We start from the raw sequence: 20,325 nt of genomic DNA, 5'->3' as shown, positions 1-20,325 counted from the left end.
GTTCCAATAGAGTTTCAATACAGGATCAGCTTAGATTCTCTAACTTTTCAATTGTATCCCCTATCAATAAACTTAGCATTTGATTGCATGTTTCTGTCTTTCCACAACGTTTAGTGACTGACGTGTTTGTAGTTCAAAATCCTATCACTTCTATTCTTCTATGACGCCAAGACTTGCACGTTTCAAATAATGTGACCATCCTATTTTTCAGAACACAATGCATTTCCTCACATTTAAATGTGCTGAGCTTTATTTGCCCCTTCTATATGCCCGTTAATGCTAGCCAGGAATTTGCATTGATTTCTTTCAGTATTGATTACTTTCAACAAGGCCACAAACTTCATTAGCTGTAGCTTGATGAGCTTTTAATTCTGGATTTTAAGAATTGAATTTGAATTTCATTGCTGTTGTGATGGAATTCAACCCATACCCTTAGAATAATGGTCTCTGGTTACCCAGCCCAGGACACTACCATCATACCACTATTTCCTGCTGTTAAAATGTATAAGCCATGTTATGGGTGCAATCTTTGTTAAAATCTTGTTAATTAAATCAGAAACTACCGTGAAATGTATGGATTCTTACCTAGCCTGAATGAACAAAAGGTTTATAGAAGGGTGTTTCAAAAGATATTTAGTGTTTGACAAGGCTTAGGAAACGCATCCCCTCAAGCTTAAAATCTGTGATGTTTTGAATTTGTTCGTGGTATTTCTTCAGGTATGTATGTAACTATTATTAATGATAGTTGAGACCAGAAGACCCAAAAGCTGAAGTAGGGCATTCAACCCATTGAAACTGTTTCACCATTCAATGAGATCATGCTTGATCTGATAATCCTCAACTCCACTTCCTTACCTTTTCCTTGATTTTCTTACTGATTAAAAATCCATCTACCTCAGCCCTGAATATGCTTAAATACCTGGCCTCAATAGGTCTCTATGGTAAAAAAGCTCCAAAGATGCACTCCTCTCTGGGAAAAGAAATTTCTTCTCATCTGTATTAAATGTGGAGACCCTTTACCCTGAGATGATGCCCCCCGTTTCTCGACTCTACTACAAGACAAAGTAAACTTGACCGCATCTACCCTGCCAAGTTTTCTAAGAATGTTATATATTTCATTAAGGTCACCTCTCATTTCTCTGCGTTCCGGCGAGTATGGGCCCAGTCTACTAATCAATACTGTATATTTGTGATTGTCGTCAATGATAGGAATTAAGGTACAGTGATAACTATGAAAGTGACAAATACCTTTGAGCTTAATTATATCTTGCAGTATCATAACGCTTTAACAAAAATGTTCATTTCCCTACATCACCCAATGGCCTTGCCATATATTAAACCAATCACACTGCAGTGCCAAGCCTTGTCATTCAGGTCTCAAATGGAAGATAATTTTAATGACTAGATGTTGTTGTGTGTGAATATCCTGTACCTTTCTCTGGGAAGGACGAATTTCGGTTGTTTCTGGCAGCGCTTACTTAGGCTGAAGAGTTTGCGGACGGTCTTCTGGGCCTTGTTGAAGAGCCCCTTTAAGCTGGCCTCCAGCTGCTCATAGCGATGCTGGAGACTGAAGTCCATTGTCCACAGCTGCAGTAGAGTCGAAGAGTTCAGGAAATACTCAGTTGGCAACTTCTTCAGGAAAGTCTTGAATTCATCTGCGTGGAGGGTCAGACAGAACACAGATTACACAAACAGAAAAAAAAAGAGTCCGAAGACAGACAATGACCACTCTACAAAAGAACATCCTTTCCATAACCAAATATACAGGTGTCCATACTCTTTTCCAAAATAAAAATTGGGAACACGTTTTTTTGAGTGTTGAGCCAAGAGAAACCAACTGGTGAATCAGTTTCGGAAGGAAAGACTCTGCAGATGACCAAATATTTGCAAATATGAAACTTAGAGAGTCATGGTCACTCAGTTCAGAAGCATGCTGGGGAACAATTAACATGTTAGCACTCGTTGATGAAAAATCTTAGAGAGTGGTCCCCTCTGCCTTCCAAATATCCTGACAGCCACCAAAACATTCCTGCATGAATAGGACTTCCTATTTACAAATGTAGCACTAAGAAGTAACAGCAGGGGATAAGTCATGTTGAGAAGAGGGACATGACCAGGATGAAGAAAGTGGCTCTGAGAGAAATTATGGATGGGAGAGAAGGGAAACTGACCAAGGAGGGATGAGAGACAGGAGGAATGGTGTTGGCTGAGGGAGGAACCAGAGTGCTTAGGGAGAGGGTGGAATGGGGATGCTTGGGTGAGCGGGAGATGGATGGGATCGGCAGACGAGGGCTGGAGGAAAAATTAATGTCAGGAAAGGGAGAGAAAGACTGCTGGGGAGTGGGAAGAAGTGGGCAATGAGTGGAAGGGAGGAAACAGGGATTTGAGCTGGCAATGGAAAAGTTGACAACTGGGAGAAAAGGGGCATTAGAGTTGTGGAAGACGATTACAGAGGTCTCTCAATTGATCTACGGGATTGGTTTGGTTATTTAAGATAAAATATTGTAGCAATAGATAAATAATTGTCTCAATGTTGTATTTAACTGAGAAGATCCAAAACATTGATCAGTGTAATTTAAAAACTGAATGCACATTGGTATATGCCACAGACATGTGAGGCACAATGTCAAGGAAGATTCTGACTTTATTTTTCCAACTGTATGCACTATGATTGCAAAATGAGTGTTTAGTAGGATTAAAATTTCTAAGAACAACTTTAGACTCAATCATTACTGCTCTGACACAGAAGAAGAATGATCATGTAGCTTATGGAACAGAGGGCTCACGGAATGAGATATAGCACCGATGCTGGACATTCAAATGATTCTCAGTCTGTTTGAGGGGCAAGTCTGACTTCATGGAAATTGCGGACAGAGCATAACTCTGCTAATGTACAAGGGTCCTTTGATATATTGTCACAGGATAATATTAACTTAAGTAATGTGTGACGCCCTCCATAGGATAAAGACTAAAGATAAAATGAAATAGATTATGCATTTATCCAGATAATTTGAAAAGTGTTGCAACATCAGGATTTCAGAGCCTGTAAATTGTAACTGGTTTAAGTACAAACTGCTTCTGCTTTTTGGCAAGGACACAAATTGGCTCATTCTGAAAGTCAAAGAAATTAAAGAGAAGAGTAATTAACAAAATTGCTAGGCTTCAGGCTGAGACTGTTATACTCCCAGGAAAGGTGATCAGTATATGTCTTAAAAGATCATTTTTGTCCATGATTGTCCTGCTGTAGTAGTGGTTTGTTGATGACATGAAAATTCCAGCAAGTCCATTGAACTTTTTTATGAAAAATGGAAATATAAATTTTGATGAGCATGAACAGACAAAATGTACAACATAGCAATAAAATTATGGCCAAAAATTTAGCTGCTTAAAGTTGGCTTTTGTTGGTGCTAGGGGTGCTGTTTTAGCTCTGAAATCGTTTCCACATTCTGCACACAGACGTCAGGTGCAAGTTGCACTGGATAATATTTCAGTAAATGTGTTAGCCTGCAAGCTGTGAGCATTTGTCAGAAATGTACAAAATTGACGGATGGTGATATCTGTAAGCATGAAACAGAATTTAACAAATTTGAGTTAAACACTCCTGCTATAGTCCTTTTTAAATCTTACAGATGAGCACCCATTTGATGTCCAGAGGGACACCCACTAGATCTCATTAAACGGGTCATCAACCACTTTCAGGTTAGTTGCTGCTTGATGTCTACTGGCTGTTACTTTAATTGTGAATGTGTTTGTCTGTGCAACATCTGCTGAGGGACTTTGCCTTAACTTCAAGAATTCTGCTTGAACCATTTGCTCCCAGACATCAATGCAGTGGTACACAAACTACGTCTCCCGCCTTGGATGACAGCCCTCCCATGAGAATGAGCAGAGGTGACCTGAAGGGGGAGGACACGGACAAGGCTCCTCAGTAAAATACTTCTATCCATCCACAGTAGTTAGGGAACAATTCTCAGACTTGAATGTCAGCGAGTAATGGTGCATTTCATTTTCGCTAAGGATGTTTTCGCTGCAATTTGATACCAGCTGTAACCACAGCAGTAGCTTGTCGCAATATTGTTGCTTTAAGAGATGTGATTTGTCCTGGTTTCTGTTAGAGAGACGCTAGGGGACATGTGCTGAGCAGCCTGTGAGAAGATAAACAACTTGTGAAGCCTTGGGTGTTTTTTTTTAAGATGGAACAATAGAATAAATGTGTGTGGCCAGATTCCCAGCTACAGAACCGGGGTTTTAGATTTAGCATTCAACAGCAGTTGCAATTGGCATCTTGAAGAGGTAGAAGCATTTTTTTCACCTTCTCTCGTTTACAGCCAAAAGCTGACATTCTCTGCCTGCTCGGGCAGTTGCATGTGAGACCATCAGTTTTCTGAATTTGCCTTTTGCCAAAGGTGTGTTTATGGGATGTTGCTATATTGTAACTGTTAATTTGTAATAGTTACTGTTGTCGCAAACCTTCTTTCTTTGGTTCTATTTTAACAACAGTGGATGAATAAATTATATTTTGCTTTCTATCCGGTAGTTTGGCCAATCAACTTGCATCTGAAATGTCACACCTGACATTTATCCTGAAAAATAATTTTAAAAAATAGGGTCTCGACTATCTTTTGAATATTTTACAGAGTTTGATCGAGTCCATAACAAGCCTCAGAGCAGGACTGCATTAACAGTGGCTAAAAAAGTGTCTATGGTGAGAAAAATTTAAGAGGTGAAATCTTTGCAAGCCATTAGGTAATTTTTGAACTATTGTCCAGTTTATCATTCGCTCTTGCATAATGCAGGTCACTGAGGCTCTATTTTGCAAGCCAGCTGGATACAGAAAGATATCTGAGCGATAATATATTTGTGACAGAAATCCAGAAGTCCGGACTAATAGTCTGGTGATACAAGCTAAAATCCCACCATAACTAATTAATTCAATTAATTGAGCAATCTGGTAAAAGAAACCAGTGATAATCATGATGATCATGAAACTACTAGTGTTGATTAAAAAAAAGGAATGCATTTGTTTCACTCATGTTCCTATGGGAAACAAATCTACTGCCCTTATCTGATCTGTTCTATGTTTAACTCCAGCTCCAGTACAACATTGTTGCTTCATAACTAGTCTATGAAAAGGCCTAGCTCACCCTGTGCTTGTATTGAACAAGGGGCAGATGACCTGGAAGTGACATAGATACACTCTGCCATTTTGACCCTTAAAGTACTCCTCACAAAAATCTAAGCAATTGTAGTCAAACCATTCCATAGATTAGTCAGGCAAAAACCTGTGGAACCCATCTTCACTGATGCTACTCTTCAACCAGTTTAATTCACTTCACATTGAAGGCATTGGGTATTGCAAAGGCTATGGAACTGATAAAGTCCCAGCTTTAGTGTGAAGATTTGTGCCCTAGAGCAAGCATGCCCTAAACCAAGCTGTTCCAGTACATCTACAATATTGCATCTTCCCAATTCAATTGTTCAGGTTTATTACGCTGTCCACAAATAGCAGGAGCATTCTAACCCAGCCAATTAATGCCCCCTTCATCCATGCACAATCATCAATTGTGTGTTCCCTCCTCTTCCAGCCCTATGTTACCCTTGTTCCCTGTTCACCACGTGCAGATCGCATCTCTAACCTATCCTCCATAGTATGTGCAGTGTCATTATCTGAGCCGCTGACCATGAGTATGAAAGCGTGCAATGTTGTTTCTTCTTCCAGTTGTTTGCAACTTTGCCCTGCAAGGGAGAGGGAGGAGTGCCAGTGAGCATGATGGAAACTGTTTAGCCAATGTGATTGCCTGTCTTCAAATACCCATCAATGTATGTGAGCCATGGAATGTGGGTGTGAAAAGCTTGAGGAGTGGCATGTTGACATGCAAACCTTTGGTGGGTCTCAGACTGATCAAGGTTATTGAAGTGTGGTGCTTTAAGCAGTGCACAAAGCTAGTGGTGCAGCGAATGAGGCATTGCATTTCAAGATGGCTTCGCTAACCGTAACAATTCAACTGAGGACATTGAGCTTCATGTGCCATAGATAGCTGATTCCACTGCCTTTTCAGAATTGGTCAGAAGGGAGTTCTGCCTTACCATCAATCTTTCTCCCCCTCTCAACCAATATGCAACATAGCATCAAAGAACCATAGAGAATACTTGCTGTTCTGCTAAAATTTTGCATTCATCTCACTCGCATTTTTCTCTTCCATAACTAGTTTCTGTAGCTAGTCCAGTTGGATTACACCTTCTATTTAATAACTGCAGGCTGGCTTTAAGTAGTAAAGGAGCATGTCTGGATGCTATACATCTGAAATGACAACAAAAAATGCAACAAGTCTGGCAGTATCAGTGGAGGGGGAAAAAGAGTTAAGATTTCTCAGAGAAAAAAAACTCATCAGAAGCAGAGTCTCATTCAACTAAGAATTTTGATTCCGTTTTGCCCTCTGTGAATGCTGCCAGACCTGCTCAGAAGTTCCAGCACTTTTCTGTTTTCATTTGGCTTTAAGCAGTGTTGACTTAGCTGAAAAATGATCCCTCTGTGACATGAACCTGAGACCCTACTGCAAAGTTCCATCAGATAAATGTTGCTTTAGCACTGGCTGCCTATAACCATCATTAAACATCAAAGGGGAGCACTTTGTGTCCTGCCTGCATCAGAAGCCGCAGTTGTAGGCAATGTGGCATTTGATATATTTGGCACAGGAGATGGCTTTTGTGGTAAGCTGGTAGCATCTCTGTCTCTGAGCTCAAAGACTCAAGTCCCATCAGCTCCGGGGATGCACTTTGAACGGGTTGGTTAAAAGTAACAATATGGCACAGAAACAGGCCATTCAGCCCAACCAGTCCAAACCAGTATTCATGTTACACTTAAACTCCTCCCATTTTAATCTATCATTGTAGCCAATTACTGTCTTCTCTCTCTTATGCTTGTTTAGCATAATGCACCTAGATTATTCATTTCAATCATTCAATCATCTCCCCCAGCCCCCATTGTAGAAAATTCCACATTCACACCTCTATTTGTATGAAGAGGTTACTTCTGAATTATTTATTGGATTCTTTGCTGAGTATCTTACATTATTGGCCTCATTTTATGCTTTTCCTTACTAGAGGGAAATGCCCCATCACAACGTTTCCTAATTTCAGTGACATCAATTAGGTCACCATTCCGCTTTCATTTTTCAGGAGAAAATGATGCTCACCAGTTAATCATGTATTGCGGTTCCATTCCTGTTTTGGGGATATGTCCAAATTTTTGGCCTATGTCTCATGACACTTCACATCACCAACATGTACGAAGAGGCATTTATTAATTTTCAAAACCATTTCCACATCAGAGGAATTCAATGTCAAATTTTGAGATAGTGTTTAATTATCATCATGCGTGTAGCAATAAAAGCCCCATCTCCATGATAAATGGAATCAACTGACAAGTCTGCATTACCAGTAATATAGAGTCATCAGTCTCAACTGTCTCACCACATTGATGCGAACTGCTCTTGTCCTACTTAAAAATTACTGATGGTCAGAATGTGACCATCCAAGCGCTTGACGAAATCAAATAGCAACACATTTTTTTTTCGTGTAAATTCTATGTTACTTTGGGGACCTCACAAAGACGGCGTATTTATTCAACTCACCAGACTTTTGGACTAGAGAGTTATCTCTTTACGTACAACTCAAGCTTAAATCTCTTTATTCAACCTGACATCGATCAACCTCCATTTTATGACAAGACCCTGCAAATTCTTTCAAAGGTTAAACAGTGTCATCAGATGTGTTGACATAATTAAACCATTAGAATATGTTTTATTTATTTTTATTACTGAAACAAGCCAAAGGATGGTAAAGATTAAAGTTTCTGTAAATATTGGACGAGTCAACAATCCAGGATTACCCCAACATGTCTTGCAATTAATATTTAATCATTCTGATCACTGTGAGTAAATTTGGGGGGAAAATCACACAAGAACATGAAAACAAATTATTTTTCATTAACTCACTTTGAATTTTTTAAAAAATTTGTTGGTCATAACTGTAATAGATAAGGGTCATGTGACTCACTGGAATGTTTGGAGACAGGAGGCCATGTTATAAATCTTCCAGATATTCAATCAAGCAGGATTAGATACTCCAATGGTGAGATGCTCTTTTAACAAGCATCTTAAATTTGCTACAAGAGCCCTGGAACACTAGAGTGATTGATATAATAAGTCAGGGAGCTGAGGAGTATCTTCCACATCACAAGCATTCTCACAATCTATTATTCTTTTCTGAAGTCTGTTATGTTCATTTACCAGGCAGATAGAATCCTTGGAATAATATGCGGTGCTGTAACTGGCTTTCACAAAACCTATCCCTGTCCTAACCATCATTGGCTACAATATATTGAGGCTGAACACTTGACTGAGAGCATGTCAGGTCCCTGTGCTGTGGACTACAGTAGGGTGAAGTGATCAAAAAGAAGACAGCAGAAATCCAAGACATTTGTTTCAAATCAGGTTTGTGTCATTGATACCAATTTTGCAGCAGCAATTCAGTCTGCCTGGAGTGAACACATTGAGGAGCAGGAGTTCAATTCATTGGCTCTTCAGTATTAAACAATAGCCTTTCTTGTTCTCGCTCCTGCATCTTGAAATCCTACTTGTTATATTTCAACCTTACTTGAATCGGTACCCAATTCTAATTGCATTGACTCTTTAAACTGCAAAGCCCTAATTAATACTTGGCTCAAGGCTCATTCTCCAAAAAACAACATGATATCTAGCAGCATCGGAGGAGGAATGATGCCCGTTAAATATTCTCAAAGAGTGTGGGTTCTGGTATCAGTCACGTTTCAGGATTGGGGGTGTAGAGAAATTCATGAATGACAGTGATCAAAGCTTGAATGCAATGCTATTCACCTTCACGTAGTATGATGATGAAGGCAGGCACAATTAATTTCTACCGCAATTATTGTCAAACGTTGTCCATTTCCCCTTGCACTGCCCCAAATTGGGTTTGTGCAAAGGCAAATTGCAAGCCATTAAAAGGAGAAAGAAATGTTCCAGCTCACCCGTCACTTCAAACTCTTTGTTGTAGTTGGTCCAGGTGTCTGTTATCCACAGCAGACTGTCCTCCAAGGCTTGGATATCCATGTAAGGACAATTACACTCTGGATATTTGGGCGTGCACTGGCACCAGCAGTCATGGTTCTTGCAGATGAAGCTGCCCTCCGAGTTACAGGCAATGTAACTGAGAGCAGCTTCGACAAACCGTTCCCGCAAATGCTCAGGCAGAACGTTCTGTAGGCCTGGAAATAACAAGGAGAGTGTAAAGTTAGACTCACATGCACAAATAGGAATAAAACTAGAACCATTTTCTCTCCAAAGCTCAGTGATAAATGCAAAGCCAAGGTTAGCTCACCTCAGCTTGGATGGGATCTGGGGTGCTAAAAATGGCTTTCGTAAAGACACCAAGCGGAGGCTTGGGGACCGCTTTGCAGAACACCTCTGCTCGGTTCGCAATAAACAACTGCACCTCCCAGTCGCGAATCATTTTGACTACCCCTCCCATTCCTAAGATGACATGTCCATCATGGGCCTCCTGCAGTGCCACAATGATGCCACCCGAAGATTGCAGGAACAACAACTCATATTCTGCGTGGGAACCCTGCAGCCCAATGGTATCAATGTGGACTTCACCAGCTTCAAAATCTCCCCTTCCCCCACTGCATCCCAAAACCAGCCCAGCTTGTCCCTGCTTCCCTAACCTGTTCTTCCTCTCACCTATCCCTCCCTTCCACCTCAAGCCGCAGCTCCATTTCCGACCTACTAACCTCATCCCACCTCCTTCACCTGTCTGTCTTCCCTGCACTGACCTATCCCCTCCCTACCTCCCCCATTATACTGTCCTCTCCACCTATCTTCTTTTCTCTCCATCTTCGGTCCGCCTCCCTCTCTCTCCCTATTTATTCCAGAGCCCTCTCCCCATCCCCCTCTCTGATGAAGGGTCTAGGCCCGAAGCGTCAGCTTTTGTGCTCCTGGGATGCTGCTTGGCCTGCTGTGTTCATCTAGCTTCACATTTTGTTATTGCGTAAAGACTGAGCAGGCGATGAGATGGGAGTGCGGAAAGAAAAGTTCTGACACTGCAGTGAGCTTAGTGAGGATGTCAATGTATGAAATTCAGTGGAGTATAGGAATGGGGTGTGAATTCTTGCCTAGAACCTTGGGGCAGCTACCAGCAGACTGTCATTGTATGCAGAACCTTATATACCTTGAGTCACTGAGAGATGACAGCACTGTCAGAACTATGCCCCAGTATAATTGATCAATGGGTGCATATGTCTGTGAAGATCTATCCCAGTATGAGCCTTGACAATTTCTGTGGCATGAATAAATGGAGGCTGCCAGTCTCTTACGTCCCAGAGGCAAAGTAGTCTTTGGAACAGTATCTTCAGATGTGTCTGCAAGGATTGACTGTTTATCTCACCTATGTATGTAAGATAACCGTGATTCACAGAATACATCAACTACAGCCAGAAATTCAACAAAATCTGTGTATCCTGTAAATCTGCTTCCACTAAGTCAGTTCATAAACACACCAAGATACCAGGTTTCAAAACATATCTTTGCAGAGTTGCATTCAGTGTTTGTTTGCAATATCAGTTGTCTTTCTGATTCACTAAGCCCTCACTTCCATCTTAGGGAGGTGTTTATTTTGACCTGGTACCATTGGAAAAGAGGCAAGAGAGGCTGTCCCAGAGCCCTGGCCCATATTTCTCCTTCAATCAGCATTGCTAAGGCTAATTAATTCCATAATCACAAGTTCTATCCATGTTTCAAAAATGATGCTGGATAATTAATCAATTAATTGGAGGACATTTCTGTTGCAGTAATAGAAGGGGTAGCATGGTTTCTCAGTGGTTAGCACTGCTGCCTCATTGCACCAGGAACCTGGGTTCGATTCCACCCCGGGTGACTGTGTGGAGTTTGCACATTCTCCCTGTGTCTGCGTGGGTTTCCTCCGGGTGCTCCGGTTTCCTCCCACAGTCCAAAGATATGCAGGCTAGGTGGATTGGCCATGTTAAATTGCCTGTAGTGTTCAAGGATGTGTAACTTAGGTGGGTTATAGGGGTATGGGTCTGGATATGCTCCGAGGGTTGGTGTGGCATTGTTTCCACACTGTAAGGATTCTATGGTTATTCAAAAGCCATCACAAAATAACAAAAAGGGAATAACTGCAACCACCTTTCGATCACTTGATCAATCTCAGCCTCCTCCTGAGGTCCCCTGCATCACAGATGCCAGACTTCAGCAAACTCTATTCACTGCATGGGAAATGCCAGTATGCAATGGATTGTGCAAAGTCTATGGTCCTGATAACATCAATGCTACAGAGTCAATACATTGTGTTCCAGAAGTAGCAATGTTCCTAGCCAAACTGTCCAAGTATAACTATAACTCCAGCATTGTCCAACCATAACAGGAAATCATCCAGTGAAATCCTGCTCAGAAAATACAGGACAAATTCAATCTCGCCAATTACTGTGCTATCAGTCTACTCTTAATTGTCAACAAATTGAAGGAAGAAATTAACAATTGCGCGATGAACTCACACATATTCACCATTACTCAGCTTGGATTCCACTACGACCACTCAGATCCAGACCTCATTACAGTTTAGTGTAAACCTAGTTTTCTATTGGAATGTTCTCCAATTGCCTCATTGCAAATAATCCCATTGTTGTGTTCAAATAGGCTGTTGCATAGACACATATTGCAAAAGAGGGTGGCACAGTGGCTGAATGGTTATCACAGCTGCCTCATAGTCTTCAGGGCCTGGGTTCAATTCCACACTTGGGCAACTGTCTGTCTGGAGGTTTATCATTCTACTTGTGTCTGTGGAGGTTGGGGGTTGGAGATGCGGTTTCCACTTGGTGCTTTGGTTTCCTCCCACAGTCCAAAGATGTGCAGACTAGGTGGATTGGCCGTGCTAAATTGCCCGTAGTGTTCAGGGGTGTGTGGGTTATAGGGGGATGGGTCTGGGTGGGATGCTCCAAAGGGCAGTGTGGACTTGTTGGGTCGAAGGGCCTGTTTCCACACTGTAGGAAATCTAATCTAATCTAATCTAATTTTTTCTTTCTGTGACTGTGCTAATATATTACTGCAAAGATACAATTGAATTGGAGGCAAGAGGTGGAGATGACTAAAATGCTGACAGTTGAAAAATATTTGATGGCATATGTTTGGGTTGATTGGCAAGGTACATAGTTTGAGGCTCTGGTTGATGTTGCACTGATGTTAGGGCTATTGTACTTACTTTGGTGATCACTCAGCTGTTTGGTTCACTTTTAGAGACAGGAGGGTGTCTGGTCTAATACTAGAAGGATAAAAGCCCACATTACTCATGTAAAAGAGGGAGGGACATGGCTTGAATAAAGAGATGCTGAGCTTAATTTTAAGGATGGGAAGTGAGTGAACTTCCTGGGAAGTACAGAATCAATAGAACTGGTTTAACCTACTCTGAATTGTGTGTGTGTGTGTGTGTGTGTGTGTGTGTGTGTGTGTGTGTGTGTGTGTGTGTGTGTGTGTGTGTGTGTAGAGTGGTGGGCTTGGACTAAATCTGGAAAGGAGGGAGGATTAATGGAGGTGATAGTTTTAGGAATATTGTAAAATTTCATTCTTCATGAAAGGAAGACAAGGCACCTAACAAGCAAGCAGAACAAGTTTGGCTTAGCAGTGTCTTCGTTATCCCAAAACGTCCATTGACATGATGCACTGTTGCCAGTTTCAGATAATGGTTTGAGTGCGATCATTCCCAGGAGTGTTATTACTGAAATAGCATTTTCATCAATTGACTTAAAACTAAATCGATACATTGCATTTCAAAGTTCCCGAAGCTTGTTATCAAAATACACTGAGTGAAGATTCAACATTGACTTGATTTGGCATCCTCTATACAGAAAACTCACAAACTGGCATCGAACAGAACTGGTCTCTGGCAGAGTTACACAGAACTGAAGAAAAGGATACCACGCTCAAATGCCACACAGCAACAGCCCATATTGTGTTGATACAACGTAGGTGCTGAAACCTGGAAAGCAACTTTGGCCAGCTGCCTGACAAACCTAAAGGGAGGCAACAGTTTTCAACAATTTAACTCAGCACAAGGGACTGGAAGAGAAAGGGGAATGCAAGGCCGGTCAAATACAAGCCCAGGAATTGTGCAAACAGTTAATTAGACTGATTCTGCATCAGGACACAACCTCAGAACTTAAACTACAGGCAAATGCAGAAAAATCTTCTTACAAATGGGAGAAAATCAATGCCAATTCACATTAAACCCATGAAGAACAGCAGTCACAGAATCAGGAGGCCAATCGGCCCATTGACTCCAAGCCCACTGGCCATGAAGAAATCTAATCAGTTCAATTCCCTGCTCAATTCCCACAGCTGTATTGTCTTTCATCCTTTAGAAAAGTATTGATTGTTTCTGTTTTTTTCTTCATATTTGCATTCTGTTGTGGGAATGAGTTGGGAAGGGTGCTTTTTCTCTTTAATGATTCTGCAATGGTCTAGTGTATTTTAACACAAGTTTTATTTGTATCGCTGCATATAGATCGTGATCAAAACTAACTCTTCCATGCAATCCCTCTCAAACTTAATGGGATTGTGACTGGTGAAATTGCCTCTTATTGTTACATTTCTGCCTTCACCTCCTTGGAGAGAAAACAAAATTAATATTGTGATTGGCCGCAATGTTATGTGGCATACACATTCTTAGCCTTCCCATGCCTGAATGTAACTTAGGAAGTTCTTCTCTAGATTATGTATCTTTATCTTCCGTAGCAATTTCATCTGTTTTAATGATCAACTTTAATCTTAAACATACTAACCTGTTGAGAAGTGAAGTGTCTGAAAGATATAAAATAGTTCAGTTATTACTCGAGCTTTATATGTTTAACTTGTCGTGATGTGATCTTTGAATTTCAACATTGTCCCTACTAATACTTGTAACTTGAGTGGGTTACCATTTGATCTGTTTTAATCATTTTAATTTGTAACTCAAAATACCAATGCCTTCACCAGTGCTCTACTTAAACTTGGTAAGATTTAACAACCAGTATTTGCTGCCTGGATAACTGAATGTCTAACTTATTTGACTGTTCCACTTTTTGGATGTATTTGTTTGCTGTTTATTTTCTTCACTTGCATGTTTAGAGTGGCAGCATTTCTTGAAATGACCATGTTTACTACGACTACAGCATTCAGCTCCACCTGCTGGGCAATAATCTTTCTTACGCAGGAACAAACCTGTGCCTTGTTCTACTGTATCTGAAGCATTAAAACATGGCTGTTGGCATGCTGTCCATGTTTTATGCTGGGTTTTTGCTGAGATATGCTTTCTGCCCATGGGACCTCATACAGGACTAACTTTGTTCGAGTTTTGCACAGAGCTTCAGTATCACTGTGTATTATACACCAGCTTAGCTTCCAGACCTCGGATTGTCTCTCAAACTGCATCAAGCCCTTCTCGGACTGTAAAAATCTGACACTGTCCCCATCATACCGACTGTGCAGTTGCACATTAGTTTGTACCTTAAATCTCAAGATGCACAATCGCTGGCAATCTGGGAAGGTCACCAACGAAGGAATGAATAGATTTCCAGCTACCTCCATTTATTAGATCCAAGTTGAATATTGATTGAATCTTTTCAGACCGTGACACACGGCTTTCAGGAACTCATTGTGAGGAGGTTAGCTTTCAACCACGCCTGATTTAGCCATGAGACAACTGACCCAATTGTCCTGGTCTTTTTAATGCAACCCCGAGACTATTTGATACCAGGCAACGTTTTCTCCAGTTATTCCACATGTGCCAGCTTCAAGCCTAATCCCAGGAATGGCTCCCATAGCAGTAGGGATGCAGCCATTTTCTTGCCTGCTCAAAACTCTTCTGCTCTGTTGCTAATTTGAGACCCTTTCCCCAGTCCCAGAATGCAAAGGCTTACACTGGGCAATCAAAGGCATCTTCTGTTCTTTCCTTCAATTGTACAAACTTTTTTTTTACTGTGGATGTCCATAGCAATAGTCTTTCTTTTGGTTCTGGCTGCTTCAGTATAGCACTTCAAAGTTTCATGTGTTGCCATCTTGCAACAACTGTGTTCTGTATTCATACTGGTGTCATCGGGAGAATCTTATTTCTCTTCAATGATTCTACAGTAGCCAAGGTACATTTTACTGCAACCTTTGTATGCATAGTGACATGACATACAGACATCAATCTACACCAACTCAAAGTGCCCCCTTGGTCATACAATATAACATCATCATTATATCATGATCAAATAAGCTCATACTGTTAAATCGTTACTCTACCGTATCTATTTCCACCACCTTCACAATCAGCAAAGATCATTTCCACTTGTCGTATTAAGATGTTCCTCTTTACCTGTTCCCCTGCATTTTTTTTTCTGGAAACCTTAATCCCCAATCCTTGTACTATCAACTAATTGGGTAGCTTCTCTTTGAGTGATCTAAATCTGTCATAATCTTGTAAATGTACATCAAATCTTCCCTTCATGTCCTCCGTACTAGGGAAAATAACCCCAGTTTCACTAATCTAATTTTCTACTTAATTCTCCTCCATCGCTGAAGCCATCTTGTTAAATTTCTTCTGCTCACTCTCAAGGACCCTCACACCCTCCCTAAAATATGGTGTTCACCTCTCACTGGGCCTAACCAGAGCTCGATAAAGGCACAGCGTAACATCTTGACCCTTGTACTCAGAGCCTCTAGTTATGAAGCCCAAGTTTCCACATGCTTTGATGACATTTATCTCAATATGTCCTGCCCCCTTCAAAGGTTGATATGTGCATACCAACAATCCCTTCAGTTCCTGCTCATTACTTACAACTGTGTATTAAATCTGTGCTGCCTCTCTCTATCCCTTCTGTCAAAAAGGATCACTGTACGAAATTCCATTTGCCACTTGTCCATCCATGCTGATAGCCTATATTATTGTGCAGATGATTCATATTGTCCCCACTGTTTGTCATTCCTTACAAACTGGCATCATTGGCAAATTTTGAAAAATCCTCTGTACATTCTAAAATGCAAGTCATTTATATACAGCTAACAAAAAGCCGTGATCTGAGCCCTGAGCGTTGTGGAACATCAATGCCTCTAATATTCTGTTATGAGAGACAACTGTCTATCAAGACTCTGTCCCTTTTTTAATCCAATAGAACACTAACACACTTGTCCCGTGAGTTCCAACTTTGCCATCAAGTCTTTTCTGTGCTATTTTGTCAAATACCTCCTTGAAAACCATATTGACAACCTCCAAAGCTTTCCTTTCATCACGCTTCTCTGTCATTTCATCAAAAATTTTAAGCTGTCCAGTGGTCATTTTTTTTTCACCCCACACCTCTCCTCATTGGTTCAGTAAAACAAATTAAACAACTCAGTACTTTACTTGATAAAGTACTTTGAAAAAAAGTACTGCAGCAATGCATTTCTGAAGGGATAAAGAGCAGGGATATATGCTTGCAGTAAATATGGATACATGCGTGGAGTACAATCAAGTTCATTGTATCCTTGTAACAATATTAGTTTAAACTTTTAATATTCTTTGTCTCTTGCAAGAAAAAAATATTTTGATAGGGCTATCAGTGTGATTGCCAAATTTGTAATCAAACAGAATAGAACAAGAATTTAAATCCAATCAATGGTCATTTCTTGCAATGACTAGATTTTTTAAAAACTAGTTTGTATTTGGAAATGTTTGAGGTGTGAGAGTGACTCAGCAACTGGCTCCATCCCTGTCTCTGGCACACTGAACCTGACTGTTTGCAACCTTGGTGTCACTGTTGGCCTGGAGATGAGTTTCAGCCTTTGGGTATCCATGCCATCACCAAAAACACATTTTTGCACTTACGGAACATTGCTGATCTTCAATTTTGCTTCAACTCAATTGTTGCTGAAACCCCCATCCAGTTCATTGTTATCAACTATTCCTTCATATTCCTGACCAGCCATCAATGTTCTTCTACCTTTTGTAAACCTGAAGTAATCTAAAACTTAGCTGCATGCCCTCAATTGCACCTAATCCCATTTCACTCGCTCTGTTGCCTTTCAGTCAATCAATATCTTGATTTTAAAATTCTCACCTTGATTTTTAGATCCCACCACGGTCTCACCCTTCTCTATCACAATAATCTTCTCCAGCCTCTAAGGTATTTGCACTTATAATTCTGATCTCCTGAATACCCCTAAATTTAATCACCTTACCATTGGCAGTGGTCTTCAGCTGCCCAAGATCTGGAATTCCCTCCCTAAATCTCTTGAACCTTTGTTTCAGAAGCTTCTTATTACCTACCTACCTCTTAGACCAAGCTTTTGGTTCGCAGCCTATGATCACCTTATAGTGCTTGTGACTGATTTTCCTTTGCAATGTTTCCATGAAGGCCCTTGAATCCTTTAATGTTAAAAATGCTCTATAAATGTACGTTGTCGTTAACATTAAGACCTTATGGAAAGAACCACTTTGCTGGCTGTATTGAAACAATTGAAATGATCTTGAATGATTAAATTAATAGATTGATTTCCATGGCATTCTTCCATTCGTGATTCTTAGAAAGCTTCATGAATTCACCAAAATGAGTTAGTAAGGTGGACATGAAAATAGGGTACTGTGAGTGCATGGTATAATTTCAGACTCCACAAAATATTGTTCATAAGCAAACATCTATGTGTGCCACACAAATCCCTGCCACACTCTCTAGTTCACGGTGAGCATTCCTCTTGAAAAGTAACTGTGACAAGATGTAAAATATCAATAACTGTTCCTGCAGAAGCTCAATTGATTTTTCACTGCATAAATAAAGGTGACTTTGATTTATAGAAAGACATAACAAGGAACTTCCCAACTTATGTATGTGTCAGATGTTCTGTGTACATTATATTTGTGACCAGTAATTACAGAGTCTTTGAGTTACATAGCACAGAAGCAGACCCTTCGGTGCAATCCATCCATGTTGACCAGATATCCTCGTCCCATTTGCTAGCATTTGGCCCATATACCTCTAAACACTTCCTAATCATGTACCTATCCAGATATCTTTTGAATGTAATTGTAGCTACCTCCGTCACCTCCTCTGGCAGTTCATTCCATACACACATCACCTGCAGGTCCCTTTCAAATCCTTCCCCTCTCACCTTCAGCCCATATTGTCTATTTTTTGGACTTCCTCACCCTGGGAAAAAGACCTTGGGAAAATAGCCTGGGCCTGTTAGCATCTCCCTATCACTCAAACCCACCAAACCCAGCAACGTCTTTGTAAATTTTTTCTGAGCCCTTTCAAATTTAACAACATCTCTCCTGTAGACCAGAGACCAGAATTGAATGCAGTATTCCGAAAGTGGCTCACCAATCTCCTGTGCAGCCACAAAATGACACTCCACCTCCCATGCTCAATGCATTGACTAATGAAGACAAGTGTACCAAACACCTTCTTCACCATTCTGTCTACCTGTGACTCAACTTCCAAGGAACTATGCCCCTGCAACCCTAGATTTCTTTGTTTAACAACACTCCTCAGGGCTCTACCATTAACTATGTAAGTCCAGCCTTGGTTTGCCCTACCAAAGTGCAACACCTCACATTTACCTAAATTGAACCCCATCTGCCACTCCTTGATGCATTGGCCCATCTGATCAAGATCCCATTATATTCTGAGATAAACTTCTTCACTGACCACTACAACACCAATTGTGGTATCATCTGCATACTTACTAACCATACCTCCTATATTCACATACAAATCATTTATATAAATGACAAAAAACAGTGAACCTAGCACAAATCCTTGTGGCACATCACTGGTCACATGCCTCCAGTCCATTATCCTGCGGGTGTATTTGACATCTACAATAGTTGTACTTCTTCGCCACACTAAATGTATGATATGGTATCTTCTCTTAGCATTGTATTTTATATCATGCAGCACTTTGTATAAGGTGATGCACATTGCATTATAGAAATCATGGTGTATTGTGGGGTGCTGCGTGCATCCGTATTTGTATTACTGTATTGTATTTTTCCAATTTCTTTTGATGGCAACTTTTAGTTTATTAACACAAAATTCTTCCTTTCCCTACTTTAATCCACCATTAACTTGTTGACATTAAAAACAGCACTTAATACAATTAACTGATATTTAACACAAACCTTGTAAACCATACTAAACCATTCCTGCTTGTTGACCACAGGTCTGCCTTCAACACCATTATCCATTCCAGACTGGTCTCAAAACTGTGTGACCTTGGACTTGGCTCCACCCTCTATAACTGGATCCTCAGCTTTCTGAGCCAGAGACCACATTCAGCGAGGATAGGGAACTGTGCCCCCTCCACAATAACAGTCAACACTGGAGCCTCCCAAGGATGTGACCTCAGCCCCCTACTGTACTCCCTGTATACCTACGATTGTGTTGCCAAATTCCAAACAAATGCCATCTACAAGTTCGCTGACAATACCACCGCAGTGGGATGGCGATCTAACAACGAGTCAAAATACATAAGGAAGATATAGGGCTTGTGACGTGATGCAATGAAAACAATCTGTCTCACAACATCGGCAAAACTAAATAACGGATCATTGACTCCAGAAAGAAAGAAGGAGAACACGTCTCCGTCTACATCAATGGAACTGAGGTTGAGAGGATGAAGAGCATCAAGTTCCTCAGAGTGACGATAACCGACCACATGTCCTGGACATGTCAAGAAGGCACAACAATGTCTCTTCTTCCTCAGCTGCCTCAGGAAATTTGACATGTCCACAAGGCCCCTTACCAACTTCTACAGATGCAGCATTGAAAGCATACTGTCCGGGTGCATAATAGCCTGATATGGCAACTGCTCTGCCCAGGACTGTAAGGAACTATAGAAGGTGGTACACACAGACCAGACCATCACGGAAGCCATTGTTCTATCTGTGAATTCTATTTGCATGTCTCGCTGCTGTGGAAAGGTGGCCAACATCATCAAAGACCCATCACACCCCGGTAATGATCTCCTACAACCTCTTCCATCAGGCAGAACATACAGAAGCCTGAACACATGCACAAGCAGGCTCAGGAACAGCTTCTTTCAGGCCATTATCAGACTGTTGAATGGACTCTGGCGTCAAATAATGTAATCTGCATATAGGTTATGCCTCTAAGTTTTTTTTTGATCTGTACATCCTTTGTTTGCTGTGATCTGCCTTTACCATTCATAAACTAAGCTTTTTGTCGTGTTTTGATACATGTCACAATAATTCAATCAATCAGTTAAAAATAGTTTGTAC

General features: G+C 40.8%; 1 protein-coding gene across 4 annotated transcripts in view; it reads right to left on the bottom strand.

The window, feature by feature from the left end:
* The window catches only part of LOC125456597 (BMP/retinoic acid-inducible neural-specific protein 3-like), a 160,388-nt gene that overhangs the window by 38,944 nt on the left and 101,119 nt on the right, over positions 1–20,325 (bottom strand). For all 4 annotated transcript variants that reach the window (XM_048539863.2, XM_048539864.2, XM_048539862.2 and 1 more), the window contains exons 6-7: positions 9,050–9,286; positions 1,433–1,655 (exon numbers count right to left, since the gene is read on the bottom strand). In XM_048539863.2, the coding sequence (XP_048395820.1) occupies positions 1,433–1,655; positions 9,050–9,286 (460 nt within the window). The remainder of the gene's footprint in view (positions 1–1,432; positions 1,656–9,049; positions 9,287–20,325) is intronic.

This window comes from Stegostoma tigrinum, chromosome 8, assembly GCF_030684315.1.
Source record: "Stegostoma tigrinum isolate sSteTig4 chromosome 8, sSteTig4.hap1, whole genome shotgun sequence".
NCBI classification, from domain to species: Eukaryota; Metazoa; Chordata; class Chondrichthyes; order Orectolobiformes; family Stegostomatidae; genus Stegostoma; species Stegostoma tigrinum.
The sequence above is the reverse complement of the archived record's forward strand: the minus strand, read 5'-3'. Positions and strand labels throughout refer to the sequence as shown.